Here is a 24,487-nt window from a genome sequence, read left to right as displayed (position 1 = left end):
ACAAAAGCTGAAAACCAGGGCAGGAGGGTGAGCATTAACTTCCTCAAGCTGTTACATTAATTTACATCCTCAGTCCTTCACTAAGCAAAAATGGTAGAAAATGGTGTAATGAGTGATACCAATAGAAATATCAATCAAAATTTGCATCCACACTAAAAATATAGATTCTGTACAAAATCTATTCCTGGAAGTACTTTCAGCCACTCACCATAATTATGTGGACAGATATAAATATTTCACACCCCATATGCTGTATTACGGTGCTTCTACAGACACCTGCTTCACGCTGCTCTGATTTACAGCGGCTGGCAAGCACCCGCCGGGGCAGCCGGGGAGCTGCGGCACATCCCAGACATGCAGCCCCCTCCTGCCCAAACAGGTCCCCTCGGGTGGCCGGACCCCGGCAGGGTGGCACATTGTCACCTCCCGTCCCTGGGGATCCTGGGCTCCGCAGCGCCGGTTCCAGCAGCCCTGCGCTGCTTCTCTCCCAGCGATGGGAAGCAGGCTCATCCCAACCTGGGGGTGGATTCGGCATTGTGCAAGGAGCTATTAAGATACGCGATTGCTGCAGATTGCAAATTTCCTTCGCTGCGTTTCCATCTGCTCGTCCCTCCTATCTGGCCGCGGAGTTCAGGAGTGAATCAGCAGCAGCTGCGCGTCGCCCAGGGTGGATCCGCTCCGAGGTGGGAGTTCAGACGCTGAGGCTCTGATTTGCCGTGCAAACAGAGCCCACAGACTCCAGCACGGACACCCTTCCATGTACATGCTCCGAGCGGGCACGCTCTAAGCAAACACCCATGAAACAAAACACTTACACTAGACTAAGCAACTTGTTCAGTGTCTCACTAAACTGAAACTTTAAATAGCTCAGCACTTTAGGTTTTCCGCGCAGAAAACTCCTGGAAAAAAGCAATTAATCCTTTATTCAGTTTCACTGTAAGGTAGTTGGATTTTATCAGAGGCTCCACCACTGTCACAGCTAAATAGGAAACGTCTCACAAATCTATTCATTAAAATCTTCCTGACCTCACAGCATGAACGAACCTTCTGCCAAACTTCCATCCTGGTACTCCCATGTTTACATTTCAAAGGAACATCCTACCTTCTCAGTCCTGGATCAATTATTTTCATTAGCAATTACTTTTGAAGTCTACGGCAGAACCTGATTTTGCTGTTGGCTCACAAATGCACATCCTAGCTCTTGCATGCTTCCCTTTCTCTAAATACTGCAGTTTCTGTTCATTTGTCACGGCAGAGACAACCTCTTAATTGTTGCACGTTGCTGCCAAGCCTGCACGCCGGAGCAGAGCTCATACACAAAGATGCCTCAGCATATGGTGCTGCTTAATCCGAGCTTGTTGTTCAGCCTCTGGAGGCGAAGAGGAGTTCAGGCTCCATCACCATTTGCCTTTCTCTGAAAGCGACAGCTACCCCCAGCTGCAACAACGGCTCAGGACGTGGAACGCCAAATACTCCCTGCATCGAGAGCACTCATTCCTATCACACGGGTCAAGACCAAACCCAAAGCACTCGCCGAGAGGTGACTGAACATCAGTCTCCTCGAGTCTGTGGCACACAAAATAGGCAGCATTCACCGCCCAGCAGAAGCAGCACAGGAGTGATGGTAACATCAGAAGGGAAAGAAAAATCGCTCTATGGCAAAAAAGGGAATTATTGTTACAAAGCTTCCATGAGCTCCTAGCAATAATGGAGTGTAAGGCCAAAGAAATGAGTGTTCGAATCCGTTCAAGTACGTGTCCTCTGCAAGGTGCCTGGGGACACTGCTGATGAAGCCCAGGTGGTGCTCTCGATGAGGTGTCTGCCAAAAGCCCCCCCCACCGCCCTTACCTGGTCACAGATGAGCTCCCACTTCTTCTCATTGTCATACTGCCGCAGGAGCCGGGCTTTGTCGGGCGGCAAGTTCATCGCATTCTGCAGAGAAAGAGAGAGCAAACGTGAGGGACCACAGAGGGCTCAGGCTCTGGCAGAGTCAGACATGAGCAAACCAAGGCAACGTGGCTGCGGTTGCTTTAATTGTTTTATGTGAATTCCTGTTGACAGGGTTATTCAGAAACATTCCCTCTAAATGTCCTCTTTGGCCCCAAAAGCACCAGTGAATCACAAGGCACCGAAGGGCTGGGATCAGCGCTGGGCCACACTGGGACGCAGGAGAAGGTGAGTGACGGAAGCTCAGGACAAACCACCTCCATCCGGAGGAGAGGAGAGGGCTCCCTGGCCATGGTAGCCACCTTCCAGCCCAGATGGGTCCCCATGGTCCACCACATCCCCTCCAGCACCCCTTCTTCCCTGCGCCTGCCCCTGCCCCACACACTCATACAGGAAACACACGGAGTGCAGAAGGCCCATTCCCTCCAAACAAGATCCTGAAACGCCATTTCATTTCATTTCGGCAGCGGGACACTATTCAGGTTTTTAAATGTCACCGCATGCAACCGCCTCTGGATAATACAGATGTCAGAGGTGGGATTGCCGCTGCCTGTCGTGACGTTGTGCTCCTTGCACACGCAAAGACTACGATCCCAAGACTGTGACTGACAACCCGCAGTGTGGGGTGGGAGGGCAGGGGAGAGGCAGCAATTAGAGGATGCCTGTGGAGCTCTGGCTCCTTCGCTGTCAGGTGAGGTACCTTTCCAGGGGCAGCTGTCAGAGGTAGGGTGGTAAAGGCCGGCTACTCGCTCCCAAGGCAGTTCTCGTAAGAGCCGTGTCTCGGAACGCGCAGCATAACTGTCGTGCTTATGCTGCTGGAGAGCCCAGGAATGCCTCAGGAGAGCCCAGGAACGCCTCAGGAGAACCCAGGAACGCCTCAAGAGCTTCCCAAACACCAAGCCTGGAGAGCCTCCCCGTCAGCCCGGCGGCATGCAGCAAGGTGAAGTGGCCAAACGTAATCCCGCTGAGCACCCCTTGCTCTCCCATTCAAATTCCCAGACCAGCCCCAGTTATCCCCAGTTAACCCTTCGGGATCACAAGCCTCTGGTCCAGCCCGGAATGGGATGGGAGCGAAGCTGCACACAGCTCCAGCGCCAGCAGGCACTACCCCTCTGCGTTTGATTTCAGAAAGGCTGAGGGAGGCACGCAGAGGCCAGAACCAAAGGCTGTTAAATAACCCCACAGCAAAAGCGTCATCAATGAACCAGCGGCTGTTAAACAATCCCGCAGGAAAACAGTCATCAATGAACTGGTGTTTAGTTACTGAAACACTCCGCTCCAGGAGCACCCATCTTCACAACCCGTGCGACAGGCAGTTTTACAGATTTATGAAGAGCAGGCTGTCCTGGGGATCCTCAGAAACACTCCCAGCCTGGGACCCAGACCTCCATTTCCTCGCACAAAGCCTGCCCCAGGTGATGGAAGAGGAGGGATGCGGACGGCCCGAGCTGCCACAAACACCCGCGAGAGCATCTGTTACCACCAGCCCAGCCTGCTGGCACCCCAGTCTGCTCACCCCAAAATGGCACGGGGACTGTGGGTGCCGAGGGCAATCCCCATGCCGCTGGGACAGTCAGTAGAGCGCTGATGGCACCCAGGCGAGCTTTGGGGGATGAAGGGCTGTGAAGGAGAACCAAGAGGTTAACTGGAAGCGGCTGGGCATCCGTGGCAAAGCTTTCCAGCACCGTTTCTACGTGGCTGAGTGCTACGACCCTGTCACAAAGACAAGGCTTTCCCTGCTTGTATTCCAGCGCTTGGGCACGAGGCAGGACTGCCTTCCCCTACGCCTCCCCAGGGCTTCCAGCCTTGGTGGCCTTTCTAACTGGCAGCCAGGCCGCCTGTCAGCCTGCTCCCAGCCCCGGGGGGACGCAGACGCAGGGCCGGGGCTGCTCCTGACCCCAGCTCCCTCACAGCTGCAGTTCCAGATTTCCCTCTCCCCGGCTCCACTCCCGCAGCCCGGGCTGGAAACCAGGAGGGCTCGGGCGTGATCCAGGAGCAGCTGTGGCATTCCTGCCCGCCGGCAGCGATAGCTGTGAGGAGGCAGGGCAGAGGAGCTGCTGCAGCCATCTGCCTTTGCGCCCGGGGGGAACAGCCCCGTGTGATGCTCAGCACGGGGGTCCCCCTCGCCCGAGGGCATCCCCAGGCGGGCTGGCAAGATACAGCCACCACCTGCCCTCCCACCACCACGCTCCGCCAGCGCCCTCAAAGCACGGCAGCACGGGCAGGAACAGCGGTTCATGCACCAAACGCTGCCCTTCCACATCTTCGGTGTGACAGCAAATGTCTCTCCTCACCGGGAATACTGTGGACCCCCGAGGGACCCCTCCGGTGCACCTGCACCTCCTGGTCCACGCAGGACCTCCAAGGGAGGCGAGGACAGCATGGGTCTCCAGCCGACCTCACCACCTGCATGTTGCAGATGTCCCCACTATCGTCCCACAAGACCTTTATCTCCCTCCGTCCCAGCTGACGAGCCCCCGCTCCTGGGGATCCCCTCCACCGCTCTGTGGCTGGGATGACTGCTCTTCCTGAAGCTTGTTTTCCATCAGATAACAAATACTCTTCCTTTTGCTCATCTCTGCTGTCATGTTGACAGTATTTATAGACAGTGATCATATCTGCGCTTGATTCTCCTCTCAGTCTCTCGCCACGTAGCTTATCAGCTCTACTTATCACTTTAATGCACTTCTTGGTATTTTTCCCGGGGCTTTTCAAGCACCATTCCTTACCTCTGAGGATGCAAACATACTTCAGAGCTACGCTAACTCTCAGCTGTAGGAAAAGCTTCACTGTTTACCTGCAATACACCCCTTGTCAAACTCTGATCTTCTTATGGCTAATCAGCTTAGCCAACCAGGCTGGCGCTCAGACAAGAAACCTGCCTGGAAATCTTTGCAGAACTCAGTCATGGCAAGAGTTCAGCACGGATGAAAGCCTGCAACAGGGAAAACAAGACCCAGGCAGCAGGATCCAGTGATCTCATTTCGAAATGAATTAAATCTGATCTCATTCTGAAATGTGAACTCCTTCGCTCCGCGTCGTTTCGCTGTACACAACCATTTCATGCATTTCAACAATTACTGCAACTCACTTCAGACAGCCCCTGCCCTGGTCCGACAGGTGAAACTGTTCATGAACACGCTGCGTGCAACCAGGCTCAAATCCCTGTGTGTAAGCAGCGGCTGATTTGCACCTACTCCCTTCTCAGCAAGAGATTTCAAGCAGTTTTGAACCCTGCTCGTGTGTGAGTCCATCACCGTGCCTCGGGCAGGACTTCTGCTGAGGCAAACCACGGCGGGTCACCCCAGCAGCCCCTCTAGCCCCGTCCATCACCCCTACTGGAGGGAACTGGGAAAGAAACTGCCGCTTCTGTTGTCTGCCGCCCCTCTGGCCTCATCCCTCCCGCAGTAAGGAGGAAATGCACTTGGACTAGGGCTTTTCACGCTGGCAGTGTCAGTTTGACATTATTTTTTATGTTTTATACGTAAATCAGTTTGAATGGCTTTCTTAGCAACTGGATCAAATTGGATCCATTTACTGGAAGCTATCGCAAGATGTTCTCGCTCACGACCTGAGGCTCTCCGCTTGTCGTGCAGGTTTATTCCCTTCTCCCCGTCTATGACGCACCAGCTGAATCGGATCTCCTGGTCCCCAGGGCTCCCTGTCCTTCGGCGCTGCTCTCCTGCAGCCCCCAGGCCAGTCCCCAGCACACCTTCGTCAAGGCTGTACCAAATAACCCTTCTACCTTCGTACAAAATAACGCAGGTGTAGAACATAGCTTCTCTATGGACCAACGCTGGTCTTCGGCCGGTCTTACTGTTAACAACCGTTCCCTGCTGGAAAACTAGTTTCTAAATGATGATATTTTTATTTAAATGGGAAGCAATATATTCTCTTTATGGTGATGCATGGCACTGCACCAATTGGCTTTCTGAAATCCAAGTGCGCTGTATCTAATTGCATAACCTTCCGCTGTTGCATCAGTGACTATGGCAAAGACGGCTACTGAATTGGCTTGGCTTGATCTTACTGGTTGCAATAGTTTTGACTCCAGTCATAACTAACCAGATGCATTAGTCGTCTGGGTTTCTCATTCTCTGTGGATCAGTGAAATGACTCACAAATGTCTCCTGGCCACTTCCAGCCCTTATGACTACGGGCTTCACACATACCAGCATTTTTTAGTTAACTACAGTCTATGACCCGTGATTTCTCTTTCCATCTTTACCCTAATTAGAGTTCATGCTTTGAAGGCTTTTGATAGCATAGCTATTCCATTCCTGATACAATCTAAATCCCTGCCGTTGCCAGAAGGGATGGCCCCACTCTCTCCTCCCCTGCCTGTGTCCCCAGCCAGGTCATCCCTCACCGTCCCCTGTGTCACCACCAGCACTTACGCAGCTGGAGGCCCTTTGCCAGCAGCACAGACTGATCAGCTCAGGAAGAAGAACTGCGCCTTTACACTGGGCACCCACCTTCCGGTAGGATCCCACCCTGGGCCATAAAAGACCATTTCTTCTAGTGGCAACAGCAGTCGAAGCAGCCCCACTGTCTTGTACCCCACTGCTCTGCATCCCCATCCCGGGCTGGCCCCGCACAGCTCATACTGAATATGATCTGGATTAAAAATAACTGCTTCTTGTCAAGCTATTTTTAATTCAAGTTGATGCCATGAGTCCGAGAAGCTGCATGGTGGCACCAACTGAGAAGCTGCCGGGGCCCCACCGCAGCTCCCATGCTGGACCACACGGTAGCCGTGATGCAACCTCCCTGTGTTTGGGGTTTTCGCCTCTTTGCACCCTGTCATCACCGCGGGTCACGCAGCCCTGCGTAAAATACGGATGCTCAACAGCCCAGGCCAGCCGCCGGGCCCAGGTGAGCTCTGCAGCTCTGCTCCACTCCCTCCTTCCACAGAGCCACAGCCTCAGGGAAGGAGTCCCACCTTCCTCACCATGCTGCACATTTCCACTACATCACACCGCCTCTAGGACTGAAGGGGCGGGGGGGGGGGAACCTCTGGCACGTCATTCTGCCTCGATGTCTGCGAGGCAATAGGAAATGGGTGCGCACCGCTGCTTTACAGCCTCTGAGTGAGGTTTCCGACTCCTCAGAAACACCTACAAACGCAAATCTGGAGTGCGGCACTCAAAAGTAACTGCAGCTAGATCCGACACGGCATCATGCTGTCTGCGAGGGCTGGTTTCCAATCATATTTTGGCTCCAAAACCACATAACTTCTTTTTCCCCACAAATTCCAAAGTTATTCATGTCTACTGCTGCGTGCCAAATAATATAGGTAAGGTTTCCATTCCGTTTGCTCCGGGTTGGCATTATATAGCTAGAACTTAAATTAATCACATTAGCAGATGGAAAACTGGGGGAAATACTAGCAGACCTACAAAATATTAAATTGCTTAAGAGTTAAAAATAAAACCAACAGCACATCAAGGAAATATATGTATTTTTAACCTACGAAACAAAGCCCAGCCCTGTCCAAACTGGCAGCCCCGACAGCGTCTCCCAAGCACGGGGCCAGATGACTCGGTAACGGCACTGCATCCCAGGATGCGTCGGGATTTAGCCTCATCCCAAAGGGATGATTTCAGCCGCCTTGCTATGAGAGCGAGAGCAGCGGTCCAGCACAGGGCAGGAAGAGGCTGTTTCCCACGCAGCAGCATTATCTTCTGGCCGCGAGCAGCCGGAGGAAAGCAGGACAGTAGTGCAGGTACCTCAGCTTCGCACTTGGCATGCCATTCCCAGAAGGAGAAGAGCGACGGTAAGTACAGCCTTGTCACCGAGAGCTGAACTATTCCGTAACTCAAGGTAAAAGCTGTGGGTGGCACTTCCCTGCCCTCTTCAAAACTGACCAAAGTTGTGCCATATACTATATCCCTCTGGCTTGCCAGTCGTAACCTTCTTACCTCCGTCCTCCAGAAGTCTCCATAGAAAAGCAGTTTCAAATTAGGTTTTGAGCCAACAGAGCATCTAGATTTTCTATGGAAACTGCGTTTCCAATTTTTTGGCACTAAAATCTATTTTTGTTGACCCATTTGCAAGAGTTGGGAACCACTGCCATGGCGCTTGGCCTTGAACCTGGCCCTTGGGAGGGAAGTTCGTGAGCATCTGTTGTTCATTTTAGTGGCCAGCCCAGCCCAAATTACGACAGCACAGTGGCCCCTTCCACAGAAAAGGAGGGCACTGGCTCGGCCCACGGTGCCGCTGGTGGCCACGTGTGGTGGCCTCAGGCCTCGGGGGCAAAGCGCTCCCGCAGCACCACGTATTATCAGCATTATCCAGAGAAAAAGCTAAGAGGGCAGCCCAGGCGCTGCCGAGGGATAAAGCTCAACTCGCTGAGCTTATTCACGTTACAGAAATATCAAAACCATTCAGCAGCGTCTGTGATTCCGCTAAGGAAAGGACCAGCGTTTCACTACAGGTTTGAACCGCAGACCAGGTCACATCGGCATCAGCACCGCACGCGAGATGCTGGTGATGGGATGACTGAGCTGTATTTTTTTAACTTGTTCCTCATTTTAATGAGAATTAAAAGGCTCAACGTTTTGGAATATGTCGTGCTTTGGGCCGGACTGGCCACTGAGATGAATGACATGTGTGGCAGCAACTTGACTGACTCAAAAGCATGCGCATTGCTAATTAATAGCATTAGGCTCTTGCTCTTTCTTATTAATCTTATCATCTTTCAGTCCAAATCCCTTTTATCTATGAATCATGACATTAATGTGCTAGCAGCAAACACGACAGAGGCCTCCTGATCCATTTGTTCCCATGAACGGCCCTGCATGCACTAGGAGCACGTGTACCCTGAAAATACAAGATGTTTCCACCAGCCTCCTCCCATCCACCAGATGGGGACAACGTGACCACGGGAGAGGCCAGCCCTGCACCAGTCCAGGTACTGGTAGGGCAGCAAAGCTCAGCCTGGCAAGGCGAGTCAGCCAACGCTGCAAACTTCAGAGCCGGAGGAAGGCAAAATTTAAAAGCCATTTCAGCAAAGAGTTAAACTTCCCACTGCCATAATGCCACTGCTAACTTTAAATGAAATAAAGGTATCCCACGAAAACGACGGCATCTCCAGCGTGGCAGGAAGGCTGCGGGTGAATATCCACTCCTCTGTGGGACACGGCAGAGTAGCTCGTATTCCTGAGACCTAATTCCCAGCTCCCTTTCTCCTCCCGCCCTTCCTCTAATTGGGATTATTCCCAACTTGCACTACTACCAGAGACAGAAAAACAAACCTGGGTAGTTTTTGGCTGCACAACAGCATTGATGAAAAAGATCAGGGCTTTAATACATTAAAAACAATATTCTTGGCCCTTGTAAATTAGATTCAGATTTACATACCGACATCAAAGCTCTGTTCATTGTTCCAGCAATCGCAGACTTCAAGGACCCCCTGTCCTCACCTGGAATTTCCTAATCTGAGTTTATTCTCCAGCTCATCAGTTCAACTTCTCAATTCCTCGCAGTGTTTCATAACAGCCATGGCTATTGCATTTTGCCTCCAGCTCTCCTGGTTTTATCTCCACCGTCTCCACCATGATGAGCTGCAATCTTAACTTTTTCTGCATTACAGTCAGGGTTGTCTTAAAGCACAGCCTGAACTATTTTAAACTTTTATTAATATCTAGTGAGTTCTGACGAAGTAGATCCAAAATTGGTTTATAAGTCAAACCCATACCTCCCACCTTCGTAAACCTGAGACAGAGCAGCCCCCTTCCCTGGCTGGAGTGAGCCTGAGAACAGAACGCCGGCTCCTGAGTGGATCCAGGTTTACTTCTTGGCACTGCGAGGTGCCTACGTCTTCCCAGAAACCAGGATCCAAAAGTAACCAAATTCCAAAAATAATAAAAAGAGAATGGAAAGCAACATAACTTGCAGTTCGGATTTGTTCATGTATATTCATGAAGACACTGACATTGTCCCCCTTCGTTGACAGATACGTAGGATCTCTGAGTTTGTAAATGTGCCTTCACATTTTCTAAATTTAGTGGGTGTAAAAAGAAACCAGTTTATAACATTACAAAAAGACACCATGACTGAGCAGAGGATGCAGAGGCAGCAGCGGGAAGCCAGGGTTTTGTGCTCATCCTTGAGCGATGAAGGATGACTTGCACCTACCCAGCTCTTGTCCTCTCCTGGGACAACCAGCTCCAGAGGAGACATTGGCTGTTTGATGTTGACTTGGGGCCAGAAGCCATCACAAGTGAGACCTCCTTATTCATCCCACTCACTTAAGTTACTTCCAACCTGATGTCTACCAAAGATCTATAACATGTAAAGCCTTGGAACAGCAATCTTCCTCTCAAACCCCTTCCCAGGTGAACACACATCGACCAGATCACCCCACACCGCAACGCAGAAGGCTGGTGGCAATCGGGTCTCTTTAGCCTGGGGTAAAACTCCGTAAGAACTAGACTCTGGCCCCAAACTCGCCTCTCTTGCCATCGCTGGAGAAGGTTAGCTCGCAGCTCTGCCGCACCACGCTGCCCACAGGAGACCCTCATCCCGTCCCTCACCCGGCCCCTAACTCTGACCCTTTCTGCAAGGGAAAGAAAGAAAAAAGTCTATTGCTAACTTCAGGAGCTGCCTACTAAAACAACCCTCGATATTTTTGTACAGTATTAAAATTTAATTCTAGGACCTGGCCTGTAAATCAGCCCTTAATATTCTTCTACAATATTAAAATTTAACTTTTTGCAATTTTCCGTGCTACTTAACTTCTCAATCCTGCTACGGTGTGTTTATTTAGGAAAGCTAGAAGCAAGTTAAGCAATCTCAAAGTTCGTTGACTTCATGTGGTATCCAAGTTAGGCTAAAATTAAATGTTCTTATTGTTCTAGTCCTCCTCCTCCTTTTTTTGTTTTTTTTTGGGTTTTTTTTTTTGTTTTTTTTATTAAACTGGTCTTTGATCTAAAAATACCAATGCTCTTAACCCCACAAGTCCACTCTGCTCCTAAACACACCCTGGCTCTGCAGGGAGAGCGCTGGGATGAGCAGGATCAGATCAGCATGGGGTGACAGCAGTGTCCCCGCTCAGAGGACGCGGCCCATGGGGGGTCATCACAGCCCAGGGCTGCGGTGGGGATGACCACATGGAGCTCATTCTCAGAAACAACACTGGAAAAAAAATAAGGAAAATTCTTTAACTCTGGATCCATGATTCCCCACAGACATCTCAGTGGGCCTGACGAGGTCATCCAGCAACATCTACTTGACGCATCGAAGGGGAAAGCTGGGATCCAGAGGACCTGCGGTTCCCCGGCAGACAAGGAAGGACTAAACCATCCAGAAATCCGGCAGCAGGGAAGGGTAAATACTTCTTGGGAGGTCAGTCACCTCCCGGCTGTTTACAGACAAACGGCCCCGCTAGCAGCAGTTCTGCTGGCAGCACATCAGCCCTGAATCCTGACAGAGCACGGCCCGGAGACAATCCCAGAGAGAGAGACAAGGGGTTCCTGCCCTGCACAGCGGCACTGGATGACGTCCACGTGCAATTATTATTATCATTATTGTTATTATTGCCCCTTCCAGGCCCTAAAGGGGCTCCAGGAAAGCTGGGGAGGGACTCTGGAGCAGGGAGGGGAGCCATGGGACGAGGGGGAAGGGTTTTACACTGCAAGAGGGGAGATTGAGATGAGATGTGAGGCAGAAATTGTTTGCTGTGAGGGCGGTGAGCCCCTGGCCCAGGTTGCCCAGAGAAGCTGTGGCTGCCCCATCCCTGGAGGGGTTCAAGGCCAGGTTGGACGGGGCTTGGAGCAACCTGGGCTGGTGGGAGGTGTCCCTGCCCAGGGCAGGGGGGTGGAGTAGATGAGCTTTGAAGGTCCCTTCCAACCCAAACCATTCTGTGATTCTGGGAAGGCTGACACTCAGACGCCAAAAGACTTGTTTTGATGCCTGTGTTTTACCACCCTTCTGGTTCCCCATGACTTCCCCAAGCCCCTCCAAGGCCGGCTCACCCCTCCTCTGAGCTTCCAGGTGCTGCTCTTCACTTTGCTTCTCTGCTTTACCACCATTAACATCTGCATATTTATCATAAATTCGCGTTTGACTTCAAAACTCTTCACAGCGGTCAACCCCCACCCTACAAACACTTGCGGGGCGTCGTACAGACGACAGGACCAACACGGAGAGGTTTAACGCTGCTGCACATGAAGCTGCAGGTGTGAGAGGGAAGCCCGGCATCTCCCCCTGCGGGCTCGTCCCAGTGCAGACACAGCCACAGCTCATGTCCTGGGTGTCACAATCCCTTCGCCTCCACCTGGGAGCACGCGGCGAGTCTCGCTGGGCTGTCACCACATCCATGATGCCGCTGCTGAAACTTCACCTGGGAAACCTCTCATGGGTGTTTGGTGGCCAAGGACGACTGCTGCTACCACAGAGCTGTTTGTTCCTTTCAAAAATTCAAACCCAGCCTAATGCATTTCACATTCTGGAAAAGCTGAAGCCTCATTAATTCACCACTGAAAAATAGTTTCATGCTACAAAAGGTTCAAAGCCCAACTCACAGCTGACTCACCCGGCCTGGAAGCCCCAAGCAAGCCCCGCGGCTTTATTAAATCATTCAAAGGCACTCGCTACTGATAAGGCAAACCACAAAATCCAAACTGAAAGCCGTTTTAGTGAAATGTCTGAGAAAGTGTCTTCCAAAGAACCAAAATATATACGCTAAAGGGTGTGCTTGGACTTGAACAGCTTGTGGTCAGTTAAGGTGAGAGGTGTCCTCGCCGCAGAGCGGCCGACCACGGCACCAGGCGCTCACCCCGGCTGCCGGATGCTGCAGGACAGGGAACCAGCAGAAGACATAAAGGCAAAGGTTTTCAGTGATTTTTACATCTTTTCCAATCCCGCGCTGGCACGCAACAGTACAGACAAAGGAGCAAAGTCTGAGCATCCCGAGAATAATCCTGGTTGTTCTCTTAAACTTTTATCCAGATCTCATTGAAAAAAAAAAAAAGCTTTACTGTAAAGCAGAGGATCCCATCCCCTTGTGACACTGTTCACTACAAACCCTATGGAAATAAGAGCAAATGTTGCAGAGCTACCTGTGTAACTGAACTGCTGTTCATCAATCACTGTTGAAAAGAAAAATTAAAATTAAGGGCAGCGGCACCCATCAGCGGCTGCCAAAAACCATCTGCCATCTGTGCAGGCAAGACGACTGCAGAATCTCAGCAGCATAAGAGCAGCTGCAAAGAACAGTCGGTTCAAAGGCCACGTTCTTTACAAAGGTGTAAATCTCATCTGTGAAATTAAGCGGTGCTGCGTTAGGGGCCCTTGATGTGAAGAGGAGGAGAGTCAGCCCCGGGCAGCCTGCGGGCAAAGCGGGGCGGTGAGAGGAGGCCTTGGGCAGGAATCAACAGCGATGACCCAGCCAGGAGGGTCAGGAGGTGAGACAGATGCTGTACACAGCCTGAATGTTTTGGAGCACTATTTTGTATAAAATCACAGAATCATGGAATGGTTTGCGTTGGAAGGGACCTTCAAGAGCACCCAGTGCCACCCCCTGCCCTGGGCAGGGACACCTCCCACCAGCCCAGGTTGCTCCAAGCCCCGTCCAACCTGGCCTTGAACCCCTCCAGGGATGGGGCAGCCACAGCTTCTCTGGGCAACCTGGGCCAGGGGCTCACCCCCCTCACAGCAAACAATTTCTGCCTCACATCTCATCTCAGTCTCCCCTCTGTCAGTGTAAAACCCTTCCCCCTCGTCCCATGGCTCCCCTCCCTGATCCAGAGTCCCTCCCCAGCTTTCCTGGAGCCCCTTGAGGGCCTGGAAGGGGCTGGAAGGTCTCCCCGGAGCCTTCTCTTCTCCAGGCTGAACCCCCCCAGCTCTCTCAGCCTGTCCCCACAGCAGAGGGGCTCCAGCCCTCCCAGCATCTCCGGGGCCTCCTCTGGCCCCGCTCCAACAGCTCCTTGTCTCTCCTGTGCTGAGGACGAGAGAAGTGATTTGCAGAGGGTGGGTGCAAGGCAATACCTCCGACCTCCCCTCCCGCATGGAGGACTCCTGACTTCACCACCACCCAAAGTGGTGACCGGTTCACAGACGCTCTGCAAAGTCGACCTCACTGGAGAAAAGCTGCAAGCTTTCAATTAAATGATTAAAAACCAGTTAAACTTCATTATTTTTAATTTAAAAAGCAGCTGACGATCACAAATTATCCAAATGCACTTCTTTGATAGAAAAAAACAAGCTGCTGCCCAGAAACTCTTCAATCCCGCACTGGGCCTGTGCTAAAGACTTCGGGCTAAAATATACCCCAACACCACTGAAGCTTCTTCCCTGCAGGAATACAGTGGAATAAGCGCTTTGGAATTAGGTGACAAAAATAAGAAAAAGTGGGGTTTGTGCTATCAATGCACTTTCTTTTCCTCTCATGCCCTTGTATTATCGCTCTACTGAATGTCTATACAGGAAGGAAAAACAAAGATATTTCAGGAATCCGTAAGACTGTTTCTAAAACACAGAAGACCTTTTATTCTTCACTTTAGCGTACATTAAGCAAAAAAAGAAAGCACTCCCTTTCTCAACCTACCGTTTGAAGAACAGATCTCACACTGAAGACTGTAATTGCACAGCTAGATTTGTACAGTACCACAACTAAGAAGCCTGAATTCAATGAAAGCTTGAACATACATGTGAATGCTTTTCCCTTGTATACATACGCACACGCACATAAATACATGGAATTTATTCAGAGCGAGTTTCTTACGCCAATGCCTGATGATACTTGAACTCCATCTCCTCCGCTCCACGGTCGCCCACAGCTGGGACGGGACCCCTGGCACAGCCGAGCCCCCAGGGACCCCCGAGGGCAATACATGCTGCTTGCCGGCCCCAGCCCACCCTTCTGCCCCTGCTTCTGTTGATACACACTTAAACCAGACACGGAATAAAAACTAAAAGCAAATAAAACCCACAGGGCCACCACGTTTTAGTCCTAGGACGCAGAGGAAACACTGTCGGTTGGCAGCTTCCCTGATTGATGTTGGTCTAGAAACAAAATCTTCATTTGAATAATATTAAGGGCCTGAATAAACCAAGAAAAATAAATGAACTCAGGGATAAAAAGCCTGGCCCCCGGCCCGGTCCCAGGTTTATTGTCTCCGACGGATGTCAGCACGAGCCCTCCTCGCAAAACCGCGGCTCAGACAAAACTCCTCTGCTTCTGAAGCAGACGTGAACTCCCCGGTCTGACGCTCAGAGTTCACGAAAGCTAAAGTAGCCCGTCGTGCCGAGCTTCAATCTTCCCTGTACACAGCTGAGCTCTCCCCCCTGCCCGACACAGTCCTCCTGGATCCCCAGCAAGCGCAGGTCCCTGCGGCTTCCTCCACGCTGCCCAGGAGGGCGGAGAGAAGGGATAAGCACTTTTTTAAAAAAATACAAATTATTTACATCCCTCTTTTCCATACTCAAGTACGTGATGAACAGCTAAAGGAATTTATCTGAAAGTTTGTTACACGTAAAAATGTAAACACACGAAAAAGCTCTCCTATGCCAAGCTTCAATCCCTAGTGAATTTCTAAAGGCGAGCTATAAACTTTGGTTTATACTGGAAATATTTACAGGTCTAACTACTGCAGGCACCACCGCAACCCAACAGAAGGGGTGTACGGGGAGCCAAAGTAAACCACAAACGTGTGACTTTCTAGCCATAATGAGAAATACTTCATACAGCAAGACTGCTGTGTCTTTTACTCCATTATAACTGACCCCCAAGGCGCCCTTACATTATGCCTGCCCGGGCTGACAATAAAAGAGTCACTAAAAACATATGACACACGGGCACGCACATAGATGCGGGCACATCATATGAATAATTTTAAGTGCCTAAAAATTATCCATCTTCAAACTACCAGCCCTGATATTTGCTGTTTCACCAGTCACGTTTTCATGTAACCTTCTTGAAGTATTTTTTTTTTCCATCACCGTTCAGTGTTCAAGTGTTAGGCTCCAAGTATTTGCCAAGTACGAGGCACGGGGATTTGACTGAACAACGGCACGTGGCGGCTGAGCAAACACCTCTGTCTCTGCTCCCTTTGTTCCCCTCCTAGAAACCCCGTCCTTGACGGGCACCGTCTGCCCTTGCTCCACCTGAAGCCCGAATGCGTCCCTGTGTCTCGCCTGGGTAGCCTTCGCCACCAAGCTCCTGCTGCCGCCTCCTCCTTCTCCTCTTCCTCCTCCTCCCTGCTCCAGACGGACATTTTACAGCACCAGAGATGTCAAACTCAGCAATACATCAGCGTTTGTGCAGCGCGCACGCCCTGCCAGACAACTTGGCGTGAAATATAAATGAAGAGCTGCTGCATGCGGGGAAACGGCCCCGAGCTGCGCACAGGTTTGAGAAACACCGACCTGCTGCGCACGGCTCTGGGCAGCCGGGGCACACACAGCCCTCGCCAAAATGCAGCTGCAGCCCTGCTCCTGTGCTGCAAAAATGTGCCCCTGCCTCTGGCAGAACCAGAATTCACTATTGCTGCCTGTCCACAGCACACGTCCTTTTGCCCCAAACCAACCCAAGGGATATTGGGAATTCAGACACCTGCATTACATCAGTCTCCAACATTTTTTCTACACGTATTGCCGCACTAATAGCTCCTGCAGCAGGCAAGCGGAGTTCACATAGTCACCCAAGATGCTACAAAGCCACCCGCTCTTTGGTTAGGTAAATCAATTCTTACAAGTGTAAACTTCCCTCATGCATCCCCCGTGGGTTTTACCCCCGAAGCCTCAGGATGCTCTTCCCAATATCAGCAGCACCAAGGCCCAGCGTGGACACAGCCAACCCCCTCATCCCAGTGGTGTTTCGTTTGTTCTCTTCCCCGAAATCTGGGTCCAAAGACCCACGGTCTGGCACGCTGAGCGGGCCGTGGGGTACCAGAGGGTCGCAGCCATCCGGAAACCCTGCTGAGCTCCCACACATGGGGCAAAACCCTCCTCGGAAAAGCTCCACCTCAAGAAACACGCTCTGGTTATTCTTTAAGCTCTTTTACTGCAGTCATCCAAAAACCCGTCCTAAAGGTAGACGCTAGACCAATAAACGTTTGAACTCTCCCATAAAAGTTTCTACTAGGTTAGTTTTTCCAAATAAAGCCCTAACCGCATTTTCTGGGCTCCTGCTTACGATCAGCAGGCTGAAGTTTCCAGTGCGCTGGAGTCACTGACACTTCATAGACCTCAGCCTTCCTTGCCGGGTTTCTAATTTGCTTCTAATAAACCCTCACAGTAAGTCAGCGAGTCGTCTACGATACACGTTACCCAACGCCACGCTCAGACGTGAACCAAATAAAGTGCTGGTAACGCAGAGACTTGCATGCTAAGGTTAACTCACTTAAAATAAGTGCATTGGAAAATTATGAGGCAATTCTGGATGCTATTTTTAATCTCTGTAAGAAGATGAATACCAAATTTCTGGAAACTTCCCGTCGGAACCACACATCGATGGATAACTATAACCAGAAATACGGGCTTAATTCTTTATACATGCTGTGTACAAACAGCTAAAACTGCTTTGTGTATTCAATCAGGGCTTAACTCTGTGCAGGTGCTGCGCACAAATGAAATCCATGGCACACCCACTGCAATGGATAGATTTCTTTTTTTTTTCCTCCTGTTTTTAGCTTCACTCCTTACTGCAGGACACAAGTTATCGTCTGGTTCCTCATCGATAGGATGTGCCAGGACGCAGGGAGAAAAGCCACTGCCCGAAGAGCTTGCTCCAACGCACCAGCTGGTGGAATTCTCTCTAGCTCCAGTCCCGCTCCCAAGGTCGTCTTTATTCCTGCTTCCTGCAGGATTCCTCACCTGATGGTAACACACATACTGCCACGGCCTCTGTTTATCCACAAATATGTTTCTAATTTAATCTTTTCATCTTCGAGGTATTTCACCTGCTCACCCTCCGAGACATCCACCTCCTGATTTTCCCCATGCGGCACATGAAGACTGTAAACAGAATAAACTTGTATTTCAGCAAAAATCCCTTTGATGAATGTTTACAAACTGCAGAGTAACCAGAACCGTGACACAGCATTACACTGCAACGCCGCACGCTGACACCCGCAGCACACCACGGGCGCTGGCTGTCAAGGGCAGCATTCAACTGCCTAAATACTGGTGTCTCTTTGGCGATGTCTGCTAGGGACTGCTTTGTCACTGTGGTGAAAATTAAACCAGGTAATAGCGAGCAGGAGGCTGCTGCACAGCCATCCATGCAGGGCATCCCGGGAGAACAAAACTGGGTTTCCCGGGAAATACTCTCTGGTGAACGGGAAATACCTCACCCCTATGCAAGAAAGCTCAGAGCACACAGCCCTCCCATGCCCTCCTCTAATTCTCTTTTTATGACCTTGACACTGTAAATATCAACAAAAGAGTGGGAGGGGGAAAAAAGGAATCTGAGCTATCCAATGCCTTTCCAGAAGTCTCTGCTGCTCTTTAAGAGCCCCAAATTAAGCAGTAATGCTCTTTTCATTAACCCCCATTAACAAGAGAAGGCCACTTGCAGATGTTTCTCAGTGTCTCCAACCCTGAGGACAGCCAAGGAAGGAGGAGGGCGAGGGGCTGATTGGTGCCTGCCCACCCTCTCTGCGCTGGCCCAGCGCAAGGGCAGCCGCTTCCCGACCACCTGCCCTCTCCCCGACGTGCCACCCGGCCAGGCTGGCGCTGGAAATTGCTGGAAAGCAAAACCACTGCCCGTTTCCTTTATACAAGGGCTTGGAGTTAGTTAAGCAGCGACCACACCAATACGTGAACCCTCACAGCTTCAGCAGGGCATGGAAGGAGCTGCGGGGCAGCACGAAGCAGCATCCCTGCCCGGTGTTGCTGATGCACAGGGCACAGCATCCTCAGCTGCCGCTCGGCAGGTATCACTTGCCTGGATGGGACCTCCTATTTAGCACAGGGCCTTAACTCAGCAGAGCCCCTCATCGGAGAGGGGTCACAGACCCACATGCTGTGCAAACGGCCTTCGATTTTACTGCCAAGGTATCTGCATTATCGCTTTTCACAAAAGGGGCTCGGGGGGGTCTGCAGGTTCTCCCCACGCTGCCCATGCAACACACAGCAAAGCGCACAGAAACAGCAAAATCACCACTCCTAGAAAAACAACCTCCTGCCTTTCCAGCAGATTTCCTTGCCTGCTTCTTCTGCGCAGCAGGCCCACGGCTGCGACCATCACGCAGCGCTAGCACACTTCAAACAAGTCAGGCAAACCCAGGCTAATGCCTCTCCTGTCTTTATCTCCAACACCTAACCAGCATTTCCTCCCTAAATCATCCCCAAAATCAGTTACTCAGAACAGCACTGCCAGGATGAGGTTTACCAGCAGAGACCTCAAGCCAACCTAGCTGTCACCATTTAACAGCCCAGTTCTTACGGAGCAGCCTCCAGGCGCTCCACAAGCGAGGAAAAAGCTGCGCTCCGCATGAGGAGGTTGCACGGCTTTGTGTCTATCGGCCTGTGAATCCGGCTACTGAATGGAGAAACCCCAATTTTTATAACAGCTAGAGCAAGTTTCCAACACTGAAATACCGGCAGGGAGCAGGGATGGTATTGTCACCTGGAAGACCTGAGCAGGATGGCTCGGTGGCGCCCCGTGCTTCACCACAGCCCACGGCATAGAAATGGAAACTTGCTCCACATACCTGCTCTTCCTCGGCTTCGTTAAGCCAGAGCTGCTGTCTTAATTGCCGGCTACGAACTGCCTCTTAATTTCTTAGAGAGCCAGGGTGGTTATGGAAGAGGAAGCTGGATTCAATTATGCTTCACAGCCCTTGACCAAAGAACCGAGGGCCTCGACTTGCAGATCCCAGGCAGAAGCAGCTGGGCTGGCTGTCAGCAAAATCAGCAAACTTAATGGATTTGAGCTTAAAAATACCAAAAGAGAGAAGCAGCTGAAAAGAGCTATTTATAAGGAGACTCTTTTCTGGTAACAAGTATATTTTAGCCCCTGTTGCACGCCGCTAATTCCTTCACCTGGAGGCATGTTTATTCATTACCCGTCCAGCCTGCTACACACCCCAAGCAGCACCTACGCGCAAGGGCATCATCAGCACAAGCCAAAGTCTGGTGTTTTAATGTCACTGGGCCACGCACCGCACTCAGAGCTCTTCACATGCGCTGAAATGAAGATATCTTTGTTAAATCAAGCTCCGGCTTTCCTCGCCTTCCCACGCCGGGAGTCCAGGCCATCCCCGCGATGGTAATTAGGTTAAACAGCTCATGGGCTCCCGCAGAAGCAGAGCATGGCACTGAATGAAAACGAGCCTGCGTGTGAGCAAGAGCTCTCGGCCGGCATAAGACAGAGGTGACCAGCAGAATGAATCCCACACTGGCACCGCCATCACCAGTAACCTGCCCCCAAACCTGCCCCAACCTGCTGTCAGGACAAGAAGCAATGGGCACAGGCTGAAATGCATCAAACTCCACTTAAACATTAAAAAAAAAAAACCAATAAACCAAACCCTTTTGTACAGTAAGGATGATCCAACACCAGCACAGGCTGCCCAGAGAGGCTGCGCAGCCCCCATTCTCAGAGGTGAAACTGGACCCAGCCCTGAGCAACCTGCTTTCATCGCCTGGAATGAAGCACCAGGATCTGTCGGTGATGGGAGACGCAGCACCGGCCCCACAGCAAAGCACGTTCTCTCTGACAGACAGACCCAGAGGAAGTTTTGTGCTCCAGATCACAATCAGCCTTTACCCTTAGTTGGACTTGGCAAGGAAAAACATATTCTTCCCGGCAATCGTACATCCTTATCGTACTCACACTTCATTATCATTATCTGCAAAAACTCAAAGATGCTATCAGCCAGGTCCCTACTACGCACTTCCACGGCTGACGATGCCTCAAGGAAGAAATGTCAAAAAAGAAGTCAAATTCACATGTATGATTTCAGATATACTTGCTTTATGCGGCCTATTTGAAAGCTGGGTCAGCTCTGCTCCCTTTCCAAGCCTCGGCACAGGTCCTGCTCCAACAAAAGCTCCCAGCCTGCGACGGAGATGGTTCCTTCTGGAGCTGCTGTGCTTCCACCAGGGTGGTGTCTCAGCTCCAGTGCCTGAACAGAACATCAGTCCGTAATGTTGTTACTCCTGCACCTTTTAAAACCAAGTGATGGCATCTGGAGACCTTGTTTGAAGTATTCCTATGGGACCTCAATTTTGGGCCCCATGCAACACAGCGTGGCACATACCAGAGAGCTTTGGGAAATCTCATCCCAGCGCTTCCCTCCTCGCCAGCCTCCCCCATGCTCCTCACCTGCCCTTCCAGCTCTTTGGGAACCTCTAAGGGATGGCCAGCAAGACTTGAGGATTAATTTTTGCGGTACAAAGTCACAGGAAAGAAGTGAGCACCAGAAACAGACACAGAGCTGTGGGTCTGGCCGGCACACGGCCAAGGCTCCGGGGCAGCGACAGTGACATCCCGCAGGGCCGGGGGAGTGCCGGCACAGCAGCAGCCTTCGTAATAAATGCAGATACAATCATGGACGGTGATCGCTCTCTTGGATAACGTTTCAGCAGGGTGGCAGGATACACCACCAGCCCCCTGCCAGACCTGTAGCCTGTGGGGTGCTACCAGCAGCCCCATCCCCGATCAGAGACAGTTGGGCACCAGCCACACACACCTTTTCAGAAGGCTCCAACTCCTCAGCCGCCTTCAGGAGCATCTTCTCAACCCTGATGGGCACCAGAGATTACTGGACGACTGTAAATCCCAGTATTACCATGGTTGCAACCAATTGCTCCTAATAACGCCCCTTTGGAACATATGTTCAGCCTTCTGTCATTAAACACAAAGTAGGCTTTGACAGCAGACGAAGCAGAATAGCACCAGCAGCAGTGCCGCAAACAGGATTTCACACTCCCAGTGGGAAACACGGCATTTGATGAGAGGCGCTGGGTGTGCTGCACGGCAGGACGCCATGGCATCCTCGGGACATCCGCATCCTCACACCTCTGCCACACAACGTACAGAATAGGCACTGGGGTGAAAGTTTTCAAAAACTTACCTACTTAAGTACCTAAATTCAGGTTTTAGTGGCCTAAAGAATTCTAGGCACGACACGATGGGGAATTCATGACTGTCCTGCTACACTGACTGCAGACAGAGGTACGGAGAGCTGAGACCAAATGCCTGACTTTCAAACTGAAGGCAGGTGAGACAAATCCCACCCTAACGTTTAATCGACCAAGTATTCAAAAATAACATCAGCGGAGGACGAAGCTGAGGTCGTCACATTGGGGGAAATGACTACAAGAGGAACCGCAGCTTTTCTGATCGAGCGGCCTCCTGCCCACCCACTGGGTACATCCAGTTCCGCATCAACTGAAATTCCTGCGTTACAGGAGCGGCTTTGGGCTGCATATTGCTAACGTCAATCGCAGCCTTCCTATGGTCAGGTTACTTTCCACATTATGCGTGGCACTGGAAACTTAAGCACGCTTCACAAAGTATGCTTCAAGTAGTAACTGTGTATTTTTATAAGATAAAAACTGCTGGTCCTCACGAGGAGCAGCAGGACCTACCAGATCACTCAGATTTTTACTATTTTCATTAACACTGCAAGGAGGGTACGGAGGCATGGCATACAGGCAAACGTAAAGGAAAACCCTTTCTTAACCCCCAGTGCAGCCCTTGCGACGTGCCCGACAGGTACTGCTTGAAATTCGGAAGTGCAGAGAGAGCCTTCGGGTGCCTGCAGCCCCGCGGCCGCTGCACCGCGCTGGGCTGCTGGTTCCCGGCTCAGGGAAGCACCTACGCCAGCGCCCGTAAAGGGGGGCTGCCTGCAGGGTGAAATAAGAGGGCGGGGGGGGAAACATGTGGGACCCCCACAATCCAGAGGGAGCGCGCTGGATGGGAGGGCAGCCCTGCATACCCCCAGATAGGCATGCAGCGCAGGGCAACGCCGAGGAGGGAGGCTGGCTCCGCTCCTAGGAACAGCACACAGCAGACCCACACTGAGCACAGCACGGGCTAATTAGCCTTCCTTTTCTGCTAAGCTAATGAGGGTGGGAAACGAGCACTGCGCTGTCACTGTGATGTCTGTATTTCAGGGCAGCTGACGTGAAAGTTTTCCCGTCTTGAGCTGCTTGGCCGAGTAAAGGACTGGGATAAGTTTCTTCTGCACGACGAGAGGGCACAAGTCCTCGCACCTCCACAGACAGGCGTGGCAGAGAAGCAAACCTCTCTCTCCACGTTTCAAAGGATGACAGCACTGAAGAGCGATTAAATGTGCTGCCCTTATATACAGAGGATCGCCTTACCCCAGCAGGGACGAAAAGTCCTGAATCAGAAATGTCATTTCTTCTTTACCATGCATGGATGGATGCCCAGTTGAGATGATTTTCCTATAGCCACAGGTGCCCCGACTGAGCCGGAGCACAGCGAGGGCACGTGGGGCTATCAGTAAGGAAATCTATTACACACAGCCAAAGCAAACCTCCCAAACCAAACCTCCCATAAAAGCAGCAGTCACTTTTATAACATGCATCTTCATATTTCCTTTGGTCGGTGAAGTCTCTGCTAGCTTTAAAAGGCCAGTGGCTCAATTCTAATGTGCTTTTGCATAATCCATTTTCTTTCCATGTTTCTCTGATTGTATTTTAGCCTTCTAAATAATGTAAGATAAAGCCACACCTTTAATCCCTCTTAAATGCCTGCGTTTCAAAGGAGCTGACACTGGCGTGTATGATGTGAGCACACAGCGGCTCCGTCGATGGACACCCTCAGCCGGACCCACCAGGAGAGCACAGGGCAGCCCCGGGACTGCTCCAGCTGGGAAACAGGTCACCGAAACAGGACTTAGTTCACAATTAAAACACCTGCATTAATTATTCTCCTCAGAAGGGCAGAAACCACCAGCAGTAGCCGCCAAGCTGTGGAGCAGCCGCTTTTCCTGCCAGCAAGGCAAAAGATGAGCAGAACTCATGTCTGCACTCAGAAGATCATTCGGCATGGGCACTGCTGATGGGACCCAGCCACCTTGAAGACCAGCAAACGCCTTCATGGCCTGTGAGCTCCGGTGGCTGGAGGTCCTGCCTCCAACAGCAGCCGGGGCAGCAGAGGAGGATGGACCTACAGCCCCTTGCAGAAGGCAGAGAGGAGCCCTGGCCCACGGGCAATGTCTGCCACTCACCATCAGGAGTCGGGCTCATGCCTTAGGACAAGATTTACATCCCCTGAAAGAAACACCAGCTCACAGGAGCAGCAGGAGTCTGAGCACCGGCCCCAGCATTCCCCAGCCCAGGAATTTCCCTCCGCAGTTCCCGTGCCATGCCAGCTTATGAACCAAGCTGTTTTCAATGGGAAGTGAGAAAATCTTGCATGGATAGAAGACGAAATATTGCACGTGCTGGGGGCTTAGCACACGTCCAGGCTGATCTGTACCACAGCACCCGTAACGGAGTGCATTCGGCGTGCCGTACCTGCGCTCCCGACAGTTAATGCAGCCTTCATTTTGCAGATCTCACTAATATTTTGGTTTTGCCTATAAGATTATAGTATAATCAAGACAGAGGGCCT

The 24,487-nt window shown here is 51.3% G+C and overlaps 1 protein-coding gene across 9 annotated transcripts in view; it reads right to left on the bottom strand.

Annotated features, from left to right (window-relative positions):
• The window catches only part of FMNL2 (formin like 2), a 145,384-nt gene that overhangs the window by 69,672 nt on the left and 51,225 nt on the right, over window positions 1-24,487 (bottom strand). For all 9 annotated transcript variants that reach the window (XM_074595583.1, XM_074595586.1, XM_074595580.1 and 6 more), the window contains exon 2: window positions 1,849-1,932. In XM_074595583.1, coding sequence (XP_074451684.1) covers window positions 1,849-1,932 — 84 coding nt within the window. The remainder of the gene's footprint in view (window positions 1-1,848; window positions 1,933-24,487) is intronic.

Source organism: Larus michahellis, chromosome 7 (assembly GCF_964199755.1).
Source record: "Larus michahellis chromosome 7, bLarMic1.1, whole genome shotgun sequence".
Lineage (NCBI taxonomy): Eukaryota > Metazoa > Chordata > Aves > Charadriiformes > Laridae > Larus > Larus michahellis.
This window is presented reverse-complemented; position numbering and strand designations above follow the sequence as displayed.